This window comes from Centropristis striata, chromosome 22 (genome assembly GCF_030273125.1).
Source record: "Centropristis striata isolate RG_2023a ecotype Rhode Island chromosome 22, C.striata_1.0, whole genome shotgun sequence".
Taxonomy (NCBI): Eukaryota; Metazoa; Chordata; class Actinopteri; order Perciformes; family Serranidae; genus Centropristis; species Centropristis striata.
This window is the reverse complement of record NC_081538.1, coordinates 21,184,031-21,203,191: the sequence shown is the minus strand read 5'-3', so window position 1 is coordinate 21,203,191 and position 19,161 is coordinate 21,184,031. Positions and strand designations below refer to the sequence as shown.

Sequence of the window (19,161 nt, the reverse complement as noted above, 5' to 3'; positions counted from 1 at the left end):
TTTATTGTTAATAATTGATTGTTTGATTTAAATGTTTTAATATGTCCTCATATAAGTTCTAACAATATCTTGCTTAAGTCACAAAGTAATTTATTTCTCTTAAGTTACATAATTTACACAGTGTTATTACTATGCCAATAGCCATCCTTTGTTACATCCTTTTTGAGTGAAATGATCAATAAATGTCATATGTTACACTTTTGGTGAAGTTTTTTGTGTGTCCTGCAAAACGTGAAAAAACGAGTTAGGCGATTATTTTAACAGGATGACGATATTTGTTTGTTTTTTTATGTTTAAGCTCCGCCGACGGTGCACCCTGAAACTTTAACCAAGCGCCTCTCTAGTGAGTCACTCGCCTACCAGCATGCATCAGGGGAACTTTTTTTCTCTGGTGGGTGGGATTTTTTGAGAGGCGTTGCCGCACACCGACTACTCAAGGATTATATACCCGCAGACAGCCACACATTTTCATACATTGCGCATTTAGCCGTTGCATACAACACACTAAGCGTCAGAGTTGGAGATATTCAGAGAAATAAAGCAATGGCCAACTACATTCACGTACCCGACGAGGCTCCCGTGGTGCCCAAAATAGACGTGACAGTGGACGAAAGCGACTACAGATCCGGTGCACTGAAGCTGATTAAGGAGCTGAGACCGAACTGGAAGCCATCTGAGGTCAAACTGAAGGTGCAGTTTATTTTATTTTAAACATTTCACTGCTAGTCTGCTTGCTACGTCGTGTCTCTACCTCCCCCCGTAGCTGGTTCAGTCCTGCTTTGAAGTTCAAGTCGTGAAAACTGGTGTAAGCCAGCAGCGTGTTCTCGTGTGAAAAACTCAAGTGAGCTAACACTAATTTATTCCAGGAGCAAATGACACACGAAACCAGCTATTATAGTGACACCACAGGAAACTGAAATGCCAAGATGGATTTTAATGTCGCTATAAAATAGCTGTTGACATCCACAGACAGATGGTAGGTAATTTCCTCGCTGTATTAAAACCCCAGAACACACTGCGGCAATTTCCCCCAGTTAGAGTTAATGTTTTGCCTTTGCAAATAGCACCTGCGTCACTTCAGGTTATAACCAAACAGCGGCAGCTTCAGCCTGCAAATCCAGCCACACCTGTTCGTTTGAGTTACAACATGTTTCTCTGAAGTTAAACATCCTTTTGCATGTTATATAATGCGCTTTGCTGCAGTTTTGCCTGGAGGCGGTTATACATAAAGGGGAGAGGTGTGTCTGTCAGTTTAGGTCAGGGACGGGCAACTGGAGGCCCGGGGGCCGCATACGGCCCGCACCCTCACTTGAAGTGGCCCTCAGTACAGCTACATGCATTTGAACAAGAAATCTTAAAAGTGCAGTGTTAAAATGCACAAAATTACTTCTTGCAATTAATGTTGGTCTGCTGTTCGTCTACTGATAAAAAAGAAATCACAGTAGGTGGTTATTTTTTATTTGCTTCAAACCTTTTGTATTTATTTTTACAGTTATACATGCATCTGAGCATGAAATATGTTAAGTTACTGCACTGTAAACTTAAAATCTGGTTAAGTGCACGGTCCTATATGTGGCCCTGTGTTAGTGTCCATGAAAAATTGTGGCCCCCTCCAGCATTTAAGTTGCCCATCCCTGATTTAGGTCATAGTTATCATCATGCTGTGACAGAGTATATGAGGTCGGTTGGGGGCCCAGGGGCTACTTTTTGTTTAAAGTGTTCATGGTGTTCTTGTGAACTTTGGGCTACTTTTATGTACTTATTTTATTCCTATAAGTGGCTTCTTTGATCTGACAAAGTCAAACTAATTAACCTAAAGCAAACAAAACAGGGGGGAATTATATCCTAATATGACATCATATTATCCCAGAGAAGCATGGTGGGACATATGCTCAACATTACAGCCTGGGCAGGCCCCCAGAATGTGAATTATTTTTCTTTTTCCAGTAACAGGCTGGGGGTGTGGCTCTGCTTGGTAAACACAGTGAGGATGAGAGCTGGTCACATGCTCCGCCACCCTTGCCTATATTCATCAATGAGAGCAAAGTGGGAACTCAGCAAATGCCTGCCATAGCTTCCTCATGAAAAATAAAATTCCTGACCGTCATGTTTTTCTCAGTCAATCCCTTATAGAGTGAACAATTAGGGCTGGTATGTTGGCACCTCCCATCTCCACCCCCTCAAAAAAATGTTCCCAGCTTCATAGCATAGACAGTTCAGCGTAAATAAACCCAGACGAGCCCTAATTTTCCAGTGCTACATTGATTCCTCTTCTCTTTTTTGTGTAGCTTGTCAGATTTTGACTCCACTCAGAACTTATGTAATACTCAAAAAAATGTTGTGCACAGTACTTGAATAGTATAATGTGGAGGATGGCCCCACTGTTACCGGCAAGCTAGCTTGTTGAAGCACATGACAAATTATGATTTTTTTCCCCACCCTTCACTCACCTGTTCCCCACTCTTTCCTCTATTTGTCTCTGCAGTTTTTCACGGACGGGATAACCAATAAGTTGCTGGGCTGCTACTTGGGTCCAGTAATGCAGGATGTGGTTCTGGTCCGTATTTATGGCAACAAAACAGAGTTGTTGGTAGACCGGGAGAATGAAGTAAAAAGTTTCAGAGTACTACATGCAAACCGGTGCGCGCCACAACTATACTGCACCTTCAACAACGGCCTTTGTTACGAATTTCTGCAAGGAACTGCTCTGGAGCCTGAGCACATCCGCAGCCAACCTGTGTTCAGGTAAAAAAAAAAAAGCTTTGTTATGTAAAGAGTTGTCTTGAGGGGTGTTCACACAAAGTTATCTGACTGAAGGGTTTGATCTATGACTTGGGCTGACTTACCAGGCCAGTCGTGCAGGCTTGAAACACTTAAACACACACATTCTTGTACTATCAGCACAGCCACAGTATGGAACTGTATAGTCATAGCCATTGGCTTAAAGGCAGAATGAGTAAGATTTGTCTGTTGCTGTTTGTAAACACAATGTTTAAAGTTGTCCCCTCCTCTCCTGGCTAGTGTAACGATCATCAGTCTGGCTAGTTATTATATGCACAGTATTCGTGTCCAGACAGGAGACGTTAGAGTTTCCCGAGCTTTCCACTCAGATAACACAAATTCTGGTGTCGGCCAGGCCACGCCCCAAAACATCAACACAGTAAAAGGCAGCCCAGGGTCTCTCCTGATACACACCCTGTCACACACTTCCAGTGGGTCATGATTGATAATTTGGGGAGATTCTTTTTGATATTTGTAAAAACATGTTTTTTAAGGAAAAATCCTATTCATTGTGCTTTTAAAGGTTTCACCAAAAAGTAGGCAAGGCTAAGGTGAATATTTCATAAACTTCAATCTGGTGAAATAATAGGTAGTAAACTAATTAACAACAACTGTTTTATGGTTTCACCAAAATAGTTATTAACCAAGTCAAGTAACTCTTATTCATCTTATAGATGTATTTGACAGACAGAGGACATGTTGTAGAGGAACAAATGTTTCCACATGCTGAATCTTGTTCCATTTTAAGTCTTAAAAGAATTTCAACATATATTTGCCATCACAATTCATTGCCCAGTTGCATATCACTGCTTGCCGCTGTAATTAAAATCCTCCATTTTCTGTCTTTTTTTTTCTTGCAGTCTCATTGCCAGGCAGCTGGCCAAGTACCATGCCATCCATGCTCACAATGGCTGGGTGCCCCAGTCTGACCTGTGGCTGAAGATGGGCAAGTACTTTGCCCTCATCCCCAAGTACTTCAAGGACCCTCAGAAGAATGCCAGGTGAGTTCATGTGGAAGATTCAGGTTTCTGAAATCTGGCAGGCACTTCAGTTTGACTCTTCCCTGTTGAATGTAAAGTGTGCTGATCAAGTTTGAAGCTGAAAACAGTTTCGTTCCAACTGGCCTGGGGGAGTCCAAAGTCTGTTCTATAACAAATTGAACAGATTCACCAGACAGGTTATCTGCAGGTCCTATAAGATTACATAATAGTACTTAGACTTAAAATTTAATTAAAAAGCCCAATTACATAGATAAAACTAAGCAAAAAAAAGTAGTGATTGAAAATATAAATTTGGACTATAAAAGTAATTTGAAAGAGTTTAATATTGTCATATTTTTGACCAACCCTGTCCTGAATTTAAGTAGACATAAAGTACTATAAGAAACCCCCCCTTAATAAATACATTTGCCTTTTGTATACATCTCCACGTGGAACGATGACTCATGATCTCTTATCAGTGAGTCATAAATGATTCAAACAAGCTCATGTGAGATGGCACAACACAACAGTTCCCAATAGTGGAGGTAATGTCTCACATGTCTGAGGGAGTATTTGGAATTCCTTTCATAATCTCAGGTGTGACTTCAGTTCACAGCTCTGGCACCCAGCAGAGTGAAAAGTGACACTGTCTTTACATATGAAATAGAAAAGCGTAGCTCCATATGACTAACTATATATATATATATATATATAACATTACAAAAGAACTAAATAAGTAAGCCCTTACTAAATAAGTAAGGGCAGCATTTCTATATAAAGCAGCTTGCCTGGAGCAAGGATCACAGTGCAAATTTGAACTCTATCAATATATATGCGATATGGTCAAATTCCATATCACATTTAAAAATATATCGATATATTTTTCATATTGATATATCGCCCAGCCTTAATATTACCCTTAGTTAGCACAGTGGATCTTATTTTCCTTTAATTGTTGAATCATATCAAGTAACTTAATTATCCTTTAACCAAAGGATATTCAGAGACAATTGCCCCCCAGCAGCAGCCTGTTCACCCTACTGCCATCTGGCAAGGGATGCAGAAGTATCTACAGAGAAGCTTTTTTCCTCAGGCTGTGAGACTCTTTAACTCATCCTCTTACTTCAGCAGAAAAAAACATTTATTTATTTATTTTTTTCTTTCTTGTGTAGCATAACGGGACCACAAGTCACATGCTGTTGTGCAACCCTGTGTTGTAGAACGAGAATTAATTATATCTCCATCTAAATATGTATTTATAGTTTCTGGGTGTGTCGGTTTTGACACAAAACAAAACAAATGCGCTTCATGATTGAGCTTGGACTTGGGGCATTTTGGCACCATGAAGCCTTGAGTGTTTGAGCATTACTTGGCAATAACAACTTCTTCTTGTATGTTGGCATCTAAAATGAGTCCAAAACAAACACTGACTTTGCAAGCTGTTGATTTCCATAGAGGTAGAGCTGGGCGGTGTAGTCGAAATCTTCTGTCTTGGTCATCGCAGGTCATTTCATACCTCCATAATGATATATATCACAATATTCACATTTTGTATTTTCCATACACTATATTTGCAAAAAAGCACCTCTATAGAATATGATTTTACATTTATATATAGCATTTTGACTATACATATTGTTATATTACCCAGCCCTACATGGAGCCCACCTCAATATTTTATGTTGTTCATTTATTTTTGGACACATTTTTCCCCTTTTTGAAGTCATAATTGAGGAAAATTCGAGTAACTAAAATATTGTGTTGCCATTGCATAATAAATCTACCCTCTAAAGTAATTACATTTCCATTATAGATGTACATATATTTAAATTCACACAGTGAGTGGGATGAAATACAAAAATAAATGGTGTGAATAATATGGATAAAAAACATAAACCCAGAGGAACCCAAAATAAGTAAATTGGTGTATTATGTCCTAGCCAAATCTAAGCTAAACTAAATTTGCGGTTTATTACATATAGTTTCCCCACCTCCATTCCAACCTCCTATGATCCCAACTATAACTTTATTTATTTGAAACCACCCAAATATTTACACTGTAAGGAGATAGGGAAGGTTCATGTATGTTAAATAGGTGGAGCGTTGACAACCACGAGGATTGAAGTTGGCTTCAGTTTTGTGTTACACAATGTTCATTGTCAGGCAATCCTCTCCTAAGGCCTGTTACATGAAGCGAGTTTACCAAATAAACCAGGCTTATTTCTAGTGGTCTAGCTAGTCTGACATGTATTTCAAGATAGTCCCCAATATAAATTACCACAGTAACTGAGCTTAAACATGGTTGAATTTCCTTTATGGAAACTGAATCAACTGATAATTAATCTGTCTCTTTAAAATAACTTCAGTAGTCAAATTCTGAGTCATTTGACCTTTTTCTTTTAATGAAACTTATTTTCAAAAAATATTTTTGCTCCAATTAGTTTTTTATGAGACACATCTGTTGTCTTTTTTTTCCTTTTTCCTTCACTTTTACCACATGAAATGTATTGTGTGCTATGAATTTCCCTCTCTTCCCTTTTTATTTTCTGTTCCTTTTTCTCACCTCATCTAAATTTCTATGTCTACTTTCAGGTTCTCTGTACTGACTCTCCCTCCATCTGTCATTCTATTAATACTCTTGCTGCTCCTACCTCTTTCAATATTCAGTACTCACCCTCTCTGACTCTCTGCCTCCCCCAGGTTGAGAGAGGAGGTGCCCAGCCCACGGTGCCTCCGAGAAGAGCTGGTGTGGCTCCAGCAGAGCTTGTCTGTGTTGGGCTCCCCCGTAGTCCTCTGCCACAATGACCTGCTCTGCAAAAACATAATCTATAATGAGGAGGCAGGTGAGTATTTACTGCACAAGTGTAGTCATAGACATTACTGTGTGACTGAATTGTGTTGTAGTGTGAACTGCATTGGTCTCTGCGCTCAGGTAGGATTGCATTAACTGCACTTCCCCGTAGTCACATGCTTCACTCATTGTCAATGTTTGCATAGGGCTGCAGACGTAGAATTAGAACGGTCAGACAAGACAAACCCGTTTATTTACTATCTGCTCGAGATGGAATCCTCATTTGAAATAGGACAAAGAGCACAAACTTTTGTTGACTGATTGGGATTAGAGGGTGGGGCAAAGTTGTCTGCCTCTGTCTCCAATAAATTTGACAAATGTGTATTAAAGCAACTCAGTTGGCACAGATTTGATTTAGTCTTTAGGGATGCACTGATCTGACTTCTTCAGGTCTGATACCAATACCTGGGCTTTGGGTATCGGCCAATAACAATTCATTCTTTCATCATTCTTTTATTTGTAAATCATCAGACTTGCATTAAAAATTGCTTTCACAACTTTTTTTACAGACAATTCTGACTTTAATTACACCCAAATGACTTAGCATTATATTTTTTTGTTTCTAGATATTGTTTCCTCTAACTTTTTTAGATAAGTAAGGCTGTGATTGTTATGTTAAGTGATGCAACATTTGTGTTCATTTGATGATGTGGTATATATTTGCCCAACCCTGGGAATGTTGGCTGAAAATTTCAATGAAAAGAAAAGAAAAGAAAATAATATATAAATTTACTTAATTGTTATTTCATATTTAAATAATGAATCATGCAGCTGCCACATGGTAAAAAATCTCCAAAATGAGTGAGAACCAACTATAAACCCTTTTATTCAGCAACCAGTCGTTTTAAATATTATATAATGTATATAGTACATAAATGAAATTGTATTAAGTAAATCAGCCCATTGTCACCAATACCCAATCCAGCTATTAGAGTTGGTATCAGCCCAGTAAAGGATATCACTACGAGGTTGGTGCATCCCTACATCTGGATTTTGATTTCCATACCATATATTTATATCATGGAAGGCCCCTGTAATAATGCCTCCCTCAGAGTTGCCAAGTAAAGCCTTTCTAATATGGATTTCATTATTTTTCTAATTTGTCTGATGTGTCGTTCTAATTCTGTGCTGAAGACTCAGAATGTAAACCACTGTTATCAGCCTGAACAAACGATACCATTACATCATACCACATACCAAGTCTTAGGTTTATTGACAGCACATGTTTTTGGTGCTTTAGCAATGTCTTTTTTTTCTTTCTTTTTTTTGGTGAAGCAGCCAGTCCTCAAGCAAACTTTTTAGCTTGCGTTTGCTCTGAGTGACTTTGATTATACTGGTCAATGAGACTGTACCAGCCAGTGAAACTGTTCTAGTCTTTGTCTTCTTAACAGAGGAATGAAAAACGAGTATGACGAATAAGAAAAGGGGGGGAAAGAAGAGATTTTTTTAATGTATGTGGGAGTTGGGGTGGGGGTGTTTAAGAGCTGTCAGCCCCCTCGTCGGTTCGCGGCGAGGGGCGGGGCCCTTCTCACAGCTCCTTGTGTCTAGCCTCTCTCCCCCAGGAATGACAGCCGAGGCTATGGCTGCCCTGCGCCGCCCTGCCCTGGGGAGGCAATGGAGAGAGACAAACCTCACGCACAGTCGGCTTTGAGGGCCCTCGCGTAGTCTGCCCACTGCTCAGGCTAAACGGGATGAGTTCATGGCAGCAGTAGGAGCCACATACCTACCTCTTACCCTCCAATGCTACTCGCTCACCAGTTGTCCCTCTGACAGTAGTAATACACAACTGTTTTTTTTATGGTTTGCACTTGCTTTAAACCACTCTGAGCACCAGCCAACTGCCTAAAGTGTAAAGCTCCTTTCCGTCACTGCTCCTCTCTCCTCACTGGGCAGACCCTACAAGTTGAAGAACAAGTCTGGTGATGTTCTGTATTTTTAATATCGTCAGCAAATCTCGTGAAAAAGTCAAAACCAACATTATGTTGATGGAACTTTGTGCAGCCAAAACCCTAAATATAGCTCATTCCTCTGTGACATAGAGCTCCATTGTTGTCCAGCAACTATTAAGAACACAATGAGTCACACTGTTTCTCTGGGTCACATGATGAACACAATGAAGTTTATTTAGAATTAATGCCACACAAATCACCCTGCTGCTATACATTCTCATCAAAACACCAAATGTTGTGGAAATAGTCAATAAATTCACTGTTTATTCATGTTTGAGTAACATTTGCTAAAAAATTGCTGTGCCCAGCTGTTTCAGGAAACTACAAAACCTTTTTTTTTTTTAAATTAAAATGTACATTGTGTGACCTCATTTTTAGAGAAGGGATGAGTGTGGTAGTTGTAAAGTCTTGAAAGATGTACAAATGAATTGCTGATTTTGGTCTTTTCGAGGGATTTGTTGACATTAATAAGAATATAGAATATCATCAGCTTTATCCCTTGAAGCCGAAACATGCTTCTGTAAAAATGCAATGAATTACCTTTGCCTAAACACACAGGAAAAACGTTTCTTGGTAACCAAAGGTCACAGATAAGTAGATGTGCACACCTGCAGAATCTCATTTGAATATGTGGTTCTGCATTTCAAATATTTATGCCAACCTGCTTAGCAAGGTAAGCAAGCCAGTTTGAACAACTAGCATGGAACTTCCTTGGATTCTTCTACATTTAGTTGTGAAAAATACAACAAGCAAATACTAAGCTAATGAATAGTATCTTGCAGAGACATATTATAGACTGTGCAGACTTGCAGAATCATGTTTCAGGCTTCAATAAGAAAAACAGAGATTATCTGCACTTCTGTTTGGAAGCATTGTCTTTTTAAAAGCCAGAATAAGGAGTTTCCCCTTATCCCATTATCTTTTAATTTTTATCACATTATGTCTTGACACTGCAAATACAGCTAAACCACTCCTACAGATGACAGCCACAATGGAATGTCCACCACAATAGAGTCCAGGGAATTCAGTTCCAAGCGATGGTTTCTACATTTCTGACCGCGCCCAGCTCAAGCTTTCTAAAATGTCGTTGCAGACTCAGTCCTCATCTTACACTCATTTACAGCCTTTTGTTGACATGAAAAACAGTTTAGGCATGAAAAGATAAACAGCTACCATGCTGCTTCCTGTCACTTCGCTGCTGTGATAGCTGAATTGAAACTTAGTCTGCCAGGCACGACAGCCGAGCAGCCACCACTTCCTGTATCGTTAAAACCATAAACAGAAGTGGTGAAAGCTCTATTATTTATCTCAGTTTTCCAAAGGTTGAAATCTACTTGAAGTGCTTTATAACTTCCCGCTTTTTGTCTCTCTTTACTGTGTCTCTCAGCCTACAACACAGGCTGCCTTCGTTGCCCTGCCCCTCTCATTTTACTCAGCTGTTTGCAAAGAAAAATAACACATTTTACTGGATCCCGAGGGCCACAAAATCTGCAACTCAGCAGCCAAACAGGAAGCCTCTCAAAGACTCTGTCACTTGCAGAAGCCACAGAGGTGTCACGCTATTGGGTTTGCAGCGGACCAATGGGAAGGGAGCATTGGAGGGGAGTGTTGCGAGAAGGGGAAGTGAGGTTGCATGTGTGGGGGGCGGGGTGGGGAAGAGAAGGAATGGGATGTCTGGCAGCAGGGTCTGATGTTTCGACACTGCGTGGGAGCAAAAAGAAAAGGATAAAAAGACAAGTATGACAGTGTGAGCGTGAGCATGTGTGAAAGATGTGTTTGCCCCAACCTTTTCATCTGCTGCACAGGGGGGGCTATAGCCACTGCCTGGAGGTGTTCAGTTGTGTCCCGCTAGGACCTACACGCCGGCTGGTAACCCACCTCAAAGTGTCTTTCTCTGTAGTCCAGCACCACCTCAAAAACTAATGTTCCATATGTTCAGCAAGTTAAATTAACCAAGACCAAAACAAACCAGAAACATTTAAGAGTTCTTGGATCTCTGTAACAACTGGGCTTGTAAAAGTAAGGGTTTGTATTTTGAGTGTTTTCCTCTTTGTGCATTGTTAATGCTGGCACGACATATTTTCGCTGGCCTTTGCAATCAACACATTCTTTGACCCTTCCTCTCCGTGCACGGATTTATGACTTTAAAAGAGACTTTTTCAGACGTAGATGTCAAGAATGTACTTTAAACATTCAAGCTGTTTCTCAAGAACTCTATAGCTTGGCTTGAAGGTGTAGGGGACATCACAAGACTTAAAAAAAAAAGGTTTAAATTGGCTTGTCTAGGAGGTTTAGTGTGTATTTAAAAGCTATAACTCTATCTGGCGCTTAGTTACTGACAAGTTTATTGTCTGCTGTAAGTCAACAAAGTTCTAAGAGGGCTTATATCAAACAGTGTGTTGCTGTACATTTGCTTTGGCAGCTCACTGTACTTTTCTACACACCACTTTCTCTTTGTATTTCACTATCTTCCTCCCTTTGTCCCTCCGCCCCCCTTTTTCCTCCATCTCTTTAAAACATAATTGTGACTTGGCCATTTTCCTTTTATTCTGTGCATGTATCTAAAACAAACACTCTCTGAAACGCCAGATGTATTCCCTAGGTTTTTGTAAGTGTTCCATGTGTTGCATCAGGTTTTGCACATTTTCATCTCTGCTAATGCATCCCGGCTGCTTATTTTGTTTGTCTTGTGGGGGAAAAAAATGCTATTACTAGTTCATCAAATCTGTTTACTGAGAAATCATTGGAGATTGGCTGCTCAAACTCCATGAAGATGCACAAGTTAGATATATGTTCTTATCTGCTTCCCTTGTAGTCCTAATATTTCCCACATTTCCTTAACAAGAGATTTCATTGTGAATATATATGTTGACTCTGACATCCCTAAATGTTTAAAGCATGTATCTGCCCGAAACGGCATTCTAGTGCATGTGTAGAAGTGCTTGTTATTGCTTTTTTCAGAAGAACACCTCTAAAGTTTAAACAAGTCTTTCTTAATTCCATTTATTTCATTTTCTGTGCTGAAGTCTCACTTTACAGTGTACTTTTCCTCAAAATGCAAGCTCTTACTTCTTGCCCCAAAATTGGCTAAAAGCCAGCCAAACCAGTCAGACAGGAAAAAAGTTAGAGAATGAGAAGAAAAGCCTTGACATTCTGAGTTATCAAAGGGAAAACACATAATCATTTGATGCCTGCTTCCTGTGTCTCTTGTCTAAACAATGCTGCTTCTCTCTCCAGGCAATGTAAAGTTCATTGACTACGAGTATGCTGGGTACAATTACCAAGCCTACGACATTGGGAACCATTTCAATGAGTTTGCTGGTGAGTAGAACTTAGACTGCCTGTTGTGTATAAACTGATGCGTGTATAAAGTGTTTTTACTTATGTGTTTTATGTGTTGCAGGCCTGAATGAAGTGGATTATAGTCACTACCCACAGCGGGCCTTTCAGCTGGAGTGGCTCCGCTCCTACCTGGAGGCCTATAAGGAGCACAAGGGCCAGGGCAGTGAAGTGACTGACAGAGAGGTGGAGGTTCTTTATGTCCAAGTCAACCGATTTTCCCTGGTAAGCATTTTTGTTGCACATGCACAATGAAAGTGAGCGACTAGTTTCTGACTGGCATTTAGACCTTTTATAATTTACAATATTGGACAGAATGATCATTTTATTATGTTATTCTCAATAGTTTGGCTTTTACAAATACTGTACCTCCTGCAGTATTGTTATTGCACTATACCATATTGCAATTTCCATATCAATTGTTCACCCTCACCAGGTTATACAATATATGGCAGTGTTTTTGTCGAAAAACAAACAAAAAATGCTGAGCTGCTGTTGACAGTAGTTATTATGTAAGACATTGTCTAGCTATCCCACAATCATGTGTGTCTAATATGCAGTAAGCTTAAATAAACAAGTCTTGCTTTTATTAAATACTTGTCGTGAAACTTTGCAGATGTTCAACCGGCTGTGTGCAACGTGGAGAATACATGCAAATGAACAGAGCCCGTAGCTCCACTTCAACCAGTGTAGCATAAAAAGCATGGTGGAATTAGCAAGCTAGCTAGCTTACTATCCAATCATTCATTATCCTAACCGCTTATCCACAGTCTGGTCATGGGGGGCTGGAGCTTATCCCAGCTGACATTGGGTGAGAGGCGGGGAACACCCTGGACAGGTCACCAGACTATCACAGACACATAGAGAGAGACAATCAGGCTGTCATTCACTTCTACGGGCAATTTATAGTCACCAATTAAACCTTAGTGAATGTTTTTGGACTGTGGAAGGAAGCCAGAGTACCTGGTGAGAACCTAGCTTACTATCCAGCTGCTAAAATTTACCTTGATCTGCACATTTTTGTCACAGTGTAGGACAGGGCGTTGCTATCACCAGATGAGTAAAAAATAAGCTAACCAACTAGTCAGTAAACATTAAATTCTGCAGTTCAGCTGTGAACGCTGCTTCAAGGCACCCCTCAGAAGAAAATTCAGAAAATCAGAAATTAGATCAAATAAATTATATATTCCACTTGTTCCTCTAGTGGAGACTGACCCCCGGTGGTGCATGCTGTGCACTACAATAATCGCCTCAATACAGTTTCTCACCATCAAACAGAAGCGCCTGTTTCTGACAATAACGAAAATCATTTTGGCACGATTAGTTAATACCCACCCATATGATTTCTGTTTGCTTAAACACTCTTTGATGTGCCATGAGGGCAGTGGAAACAGTAACACAGTAAAACAAAGTTGGCCCTAGATCTGGTCAAAAAATATAACCTCAAAGTATTAGATAAACATTTTATATATTTACAAGTAGTTAAATAGTTGGTTAATAATTTAGTTATATGTAAGGCTGGACTGTATGCCGAGGAAATTGTCAAATAATAAAAACTGAACACCTGTAGAGCACTATAAGTGTCCTGGGGCCTTGTTCTGGGTGGATTTTCCAGACCTGCCGCCAGGTGTTGGGCCATCAAACATGGATTATCGTAAGATGTGGGTTAAACAGAGTCAACGGGATGCGGGCTATAACCTGCGCTACCTGCTTTGAATGAGAGATAGATGTTTATCATGTGCTTACTAATGTGACAAGCATATGGGAGGCACTCTTAATGACAACTTGTAACCCCTCCGAGGCTCAGCGCTCTCCCCAGAGCCACACTCTGCCTTGTTTACTGTCAAGAGGAAAAGAGGGCAGTGTGGAGGATGGGCAAGCAAAGCAATTGTGTTTCTGTGTCAGCTATTTGTTGTTGTTGCCATAGGGCTTCTGCTGGCTTTGTACATGCTTGAGTGTGCTGTGTTGGGTAATTAGAAACGACATTTACTTTTTTCGACGGAGAGAACGTGCTAATCTTTTGTGTCTCTGTGTTGTTCTTTCTCCTCTGTGTCTAGGCATCTCATTTCTTCTGGGGCCTCTGGGCTCTGATTCAGGCCAAGGTCTCCACTATTGACTTTGACTTCTTAGGGTAAGTTTCCATATGAAATAAACCCCGAATCACACTTTATCAACAGCTATTTTCATTTATCAGATATTTAAGAACACAATGTGAAGCATCCAGATAAATATCATGAGTTTCATGAGTGTATGTGGGGGGTGTTTCTGATATTTTTGCACTGATAGCCATGGAACAATGTCACTTAAGTATTTATCTTATCGCTGACCCTGCTCTTTTCTCTGTGTGTCTTAGATATGCAGTGCTGCGCTTCAACCAGTACTTCAAGATGAAACTGGAAGTAGCTGCGCTGAACTTACCCGAATAAAAGCCCCCGCCCCCTCATCTTCTCTTCATCCCGCTCTTCCTCCCTTCCTATCTGCTCTCAGCCTCACATGACGACTGCAGAGCGCCCTGAAAGGGGGCCAAGTAGGGAAGAGCCAGACTGAGTCTGTCCTGCTCAGTGCCTACAGGTCCCCTCTACATGTCCTTATCTCTATAGATTGAATGGACCACAAGCTCGTCCATCCTCTGCTGTCACACCTTTGTTAACCGGTAGCCCAAATCATTTGTAATGTGGGCGTGTGTGAAGTACAAGCGTAAGACCTGCTATAATGTGAAGCCCACATGGATTTGTCCAGATAGATTTAATTTTAATAATTAATCTAATATCAATTACGATAATAACATGATATCAGCGTTTTGTAGTTGTAAGCAGCCTTTGTAGCTCAAATCACTCTAAAAAAGGAAAAAGTGGAATTACTGACAGTCACCTATGTGACAGAAAGGTGGCCCAAACACTGATCTGATTGGCTGGAGACGTTCATATATGAATTCATAGGGAAAGCCCAAAAGGGCCAGCACAGCCAAAGACCAAATTAACAACATGAAAACAACACAAAGCCTGCTTTGTATGCTAAAGATCAAAGAAAAATGGAAAAAAGAAGAAATTCCAACATGGAAAGGCCAGTGCTGTCCCTCAACCCCATGTGAGATGAGCTAAATCACTCAACAACAAAAAAAAAAAAACTTGTGGCCTGCCTTGTGACTCTCTTGTTTTCACCCTTATTTTCCTCAGCATACCATGCATGGGTGGTGCGCCAGAATAGCTGTGTAGTCATTGTTGCTGTGTAGTTTGGTGAGGGCTCACATGTTTTGACTCTCTGGACTGAAGGTAGAGACAGTGAGTTGTAGCAGGGCGTCTTGTGTTTACATCTAACCTCTCCCTTAAGTTACATAGTTGTGAATCAGTGAGCAGTCACATGACTTTAGGGAGGTTTTCACTGTAATGTATGTTTCGTTTTCCTGGCTTTTGTTTAAATCCTAACTGGGGACAAGTTTGCATCTCACTGTAATTTGAACATTCCATGTTCATAATGCTAGATTAGGAAATCTGGTTGTGGTTCACTTGGTAAGTTAGCAGCGTTGGGCACTTTATTCACTGTGACATCGACTGTAAGACATGCTGTACTAAACGAGACCAAACCATTATGTTGTCTGCTCCATGTCAGGGAACATTTGTGAATCATCTCTAATATTTCAAAAACACTGCTGTTCAGTCCTAATGAAGTGTGGACATTTAATGCACTTGTAGACCAGTTTTCATTCATGTGTGTATTAAGATAAGTCGGATACAGCCTTGAGATTGGGAGCCACTGTTGGCATCCATCATTTGAAAGTGCTCAGTGTTAAAGGTTTGCTTAAAAGAAAAGTGGATTTTGGTGGAAACGAAAGTGGAGTGTATTGGTTACACACATCTGAAAGTAGTAAAAAGTAATGCTATGAAAGTCAGCTGTAAGTGGGACCCAGGAGCAAGAGCACCATCTATTTGAGGAAAAAATAATGGCTGCTGTCACTAACTTCTTAATATTCACCTTTGACCTTCATGTTAATGGTTTTTTTAATGAGCTTTAGGAAGCCCTTTAAAAACAGGTTTATCTCTTTGTTACTTTAACAAGCCTACACCAAAGTGCTGACATCTGTTTTTTGCTTGTACATAATGCACACTGTATCATTTTCCATGTAGCACAAAGAGAATAATTCTAAAGACTTTTTATACTTGTTGAGGCTGAGGTCTTTGAGAGGATGTGGATGTTTGCTCCAGCACATGACTCCTGGGCAAATGATAGCATTTTTAAATAAAATGAAACATTATTTGTCAGAACAGCAACTGGTTCATAGCTTTCAGAGTAGTTTAAACAAATTATGTCAAATGTGGTGGGACATGTTGTTTCCTCCAAAGCAGTCTGTAGGTCGCATGTTTGCCCAGGTGCTCTCTGCTGTAACAAGTTTGCAAAGTTCTGTGAAGAGACCATTACTGACAAGACTGGAGTGTCCATGTCTCATGTTCACACTGTTGTGCCTGTGAAAGCTCTTATTTTGTACCAAGCAGTTTCTGAAGTTTCAAGGATGGGCCTTTTACTTCACGTCTGTCTTTAATTTAGACTTGTGTGTCTTTCAAGCTGGTGAAATAAGATGGAATTTAAATTTGAAGTGTATGTATGTTGGCTTTTTACATACTGAATGTGAAAATCTTCCATAAAAGGGTACTTGGTGGTAAAGGGTTGAGATAAGTTACTGGTTTGACTTGCGTTGGTTCTGTGAAAGATTGTTTTCTGTTGGGTGTCCAGTTAGTAACCTGTCAGACCACATTTACACATAATACGCATACATTTATGCAGTTTGTCCAATCAAATTGTTCAGGATTTTCAAAATGTTAACAACTATACCAGGGAAATATTTCCCCATGTACCTGAAACGTGCATTTTCACCTTACATCATACAGGTAATCTTATTACTACTAATTATATGAACCTCTACTACTATTTAAATTGTACATAAGTCTGCGCTTAAATTTCTCTGGCCACTTTAGCACATGTTTATATGTACAGTGAACACATGTAATAATATCTTTGCTTTTTCTCAAATGTGAACGAATGTACATAGAGGGAGTTCTTTTATTTTTTTGTTTTCTAAAAGTTTCATTAAAGTGAAAAGTTACCTGGGGTAAGAGGTCAAATAAGAAATGACATTTTCAATACTGTAAACAATTACGCTTTGAAAATAAAGTCTATTTACCCTTATCTGCGTGTTTCTTTTTCATCTTGTGTCTCTGGGTGTTGAAATGGAAATTCTCTCTTTTCAATTAAAATAGTTATTTTTGTGGAATTTTATTACAACAAAATAATAGAACCTGTAAAAAGTTTCATTAATACATACCAAATTATCACACTTTAATTTTATACAAAATATTTAATAATTTTCTTTATCAAGACACTTGTGTTGTGATTGTGTTCTCCACTTTTTATTCAACCTCACTGGAGTGAAAATGTGCCCTGTGTAGCAAGCATGTGGTTAAACCAGTGGTTTTCAAACTTTTTGTTTGAAAAGTGCAAGCCAAAATCTCAAAGCACACCTGTATTCATATCGGTACAAAATAGCCATATTTTTTATTGCAGAAATGTTGTGAAAGTCAGCTGTCCGTGGGAACTGAGGAGCAAGAGCAACATCTATTGGAGAAAAAAATAATGGCTGCTGACAGTAACTGTTCTTGATATTCACTTTTGACCTTCATGTTTATCAAACTAAAACAAATCTCTTTTTTAAGCCTGTATGGATGTCTGCTGATGCATCAGCACATGACTCTTGGGCAAATATAGCATTTTTAAATAGTAGAGTAACAATTTTTGCCAGAAGACCAATAGAAGAGCAGCATTTCTTTTTTTGCTTTTTGCTTTCTGGATAATGAAAACATACATTTAACATGACAAATGTGGAGAGACAAGATTTTCTTGTTACCCCCAAAGCAGTCTGTAGGTCGCATGTTTGCCCAGGTGCTCTCTGCTGTAACAAGTTTGCAAAGCTCTGTGAAGAGACCATTACTGACCAGACTGGAGTGTCCATGTCTCATGTTCACACTGTTGTGTCTGAAAGCTCTTATTTTATACTAAACATTTTTAAGGTCATGCCTATAACTTCACTTCTGTCTTTAATAAATGATTGTGTCTTTCACGTTGGAGAATTAAGATGGGACACTGAGGGAAGCATCATGTGTCCTGTCTGGCCTAGTCAGCCTTAATTGAGTGAAACAGCGCCCCTCTGGGTTAACGGACAGTAAAGCGTCAAAGGCGCGGTCAAAGATGGTATTGCACCCTTTATGACCCATCTTTACTGACTAACACGGGAAAGGAGTAAAAAACGCAAATGCCCTGGAAAAGGTTAATGTTTGTTAGTTAGCTACTCTCAACTCAGAAAGAAGACAAGGACTTCTGTCAGCAAACCAACACAATGACCATCAGTGGGATATTATAATACATGTGTATTTCAGGAAAGAAAGAAGGAAAGGCATAAACAGCGAAACGTGAGTTAAATACACCTTACGTCAGTCTGTGACTCTCTCTTTGCTGGCTGTTTTCTTCCCAAGTGTTTGGTGTTTGGGTGTTAAATAATTAGCTGTTTAAGGATGTTCCTAAGAATGTTCTTAAATGCTATTCACCATTTTTTTTTCTTAAGAATTGTCGTATGTCTTAGGAACTTGTTAGTTTTCTCACCTAGGACGTCCTTAGATTTTTAACTTAAGATCACTTGCATGGTTTCAGTAACTTGGCCTACTTAAATAATATGTTCATAGTGATTAATTAAGTAGCCCTAGTATCAAATACAACAACTGCCTCTGTGATTTACTAAGAGTAGGCTACATTGTAGTGTAATCCAGGAATAGGCCTACATGTCACACAGACTGAAAGGACATTTCAATTAACTGCCAAAATAAGCTTTATGTGATATATTCACACAAAAAACTACCCTGACCAACTTCAATGAACAAAATTTGTTAACACATTGTTTAGGGATAAAATAAATATTGAAGAAATCAAATGAATGTCATACACATTTGTTCAAGTAAATACAAATCAAGACTTATCTTTTCACTGTTTCACTGTGTTTTAATATAGGTGCTGTGCAAACAACAGAATGGCAGTTTGCAATATTTATGGCACCAGAGTCCACAATCTTTCCATTAAGATCAGCTGGTCTGGGATTGAGAAGTGTAAAATTTTGTTTGTAAAAGTTTGTATCAAAGCTGACCACAAGATGGCAGCACATCCCATAGAAAGAAATTAGTACATGTACAACCTGGCAGAAAGCTCGCCAAAAGGGTACCGA

The 19,161-nt window shown here is 39.5% G+C and overlaps 1 protein-coding gene across 1 annotated transcript; it reads left to right on the top strand.

Annotated features, from left to right (window-relative positions):
- The first annotated feature begins 401 nt into the window (after positions 1–401).
- On the top strand, positions 402–16,934 carry etnk1 (ethanolamine kinase 1). Its single transcript, XM_059325539.1, has 8 exons — positions 402–690; positions 2,486–2,745; positions 3,642–3,782; positions 6,462–6,604; positions 11,799–11,882; positions 11,965–12,125; positions 13,958–14,031; positions 14,254–16,934. The coding sequence occupies exons 1-8, from the start codon at positions 544–546 to the stop codon at positions 14,324–14,326; spliced, it is 1,083 nt and encodes a 360-aa protein (XP_059181522.1). The 5' UTR covers positions 402–543; the 3' UTR covers positions 14,327–16,934.
- Positions 16,935–19,161: the final 2,227 nt, after the last annotated feature.

Excerpts from the sequence above, each read along its gene's own strand:
- etnk1 (XM_059325539.1), top strand. The coding sequence starts at position 544 with ATGGCCAACTACATTCACGTACCCGACGAGGCTCCCGTGGTGCCCAAA. Across the intron at positions 691-2,485 it reads CATCTGAGGTCAAACTGAAG|TTTTTCACGGACGGGATAAC; the intron begins GTGCAGTTTATT and ends TTGTCTCTGCAG. Across the intron at positions 12,126-13,957 it reads AAGTCAACCGATTTTCCCTG|GCATCTCATTTCTTCTGGGG; the intron begins GTAAGCATTTTT and ends CTCTGTGTCTAG.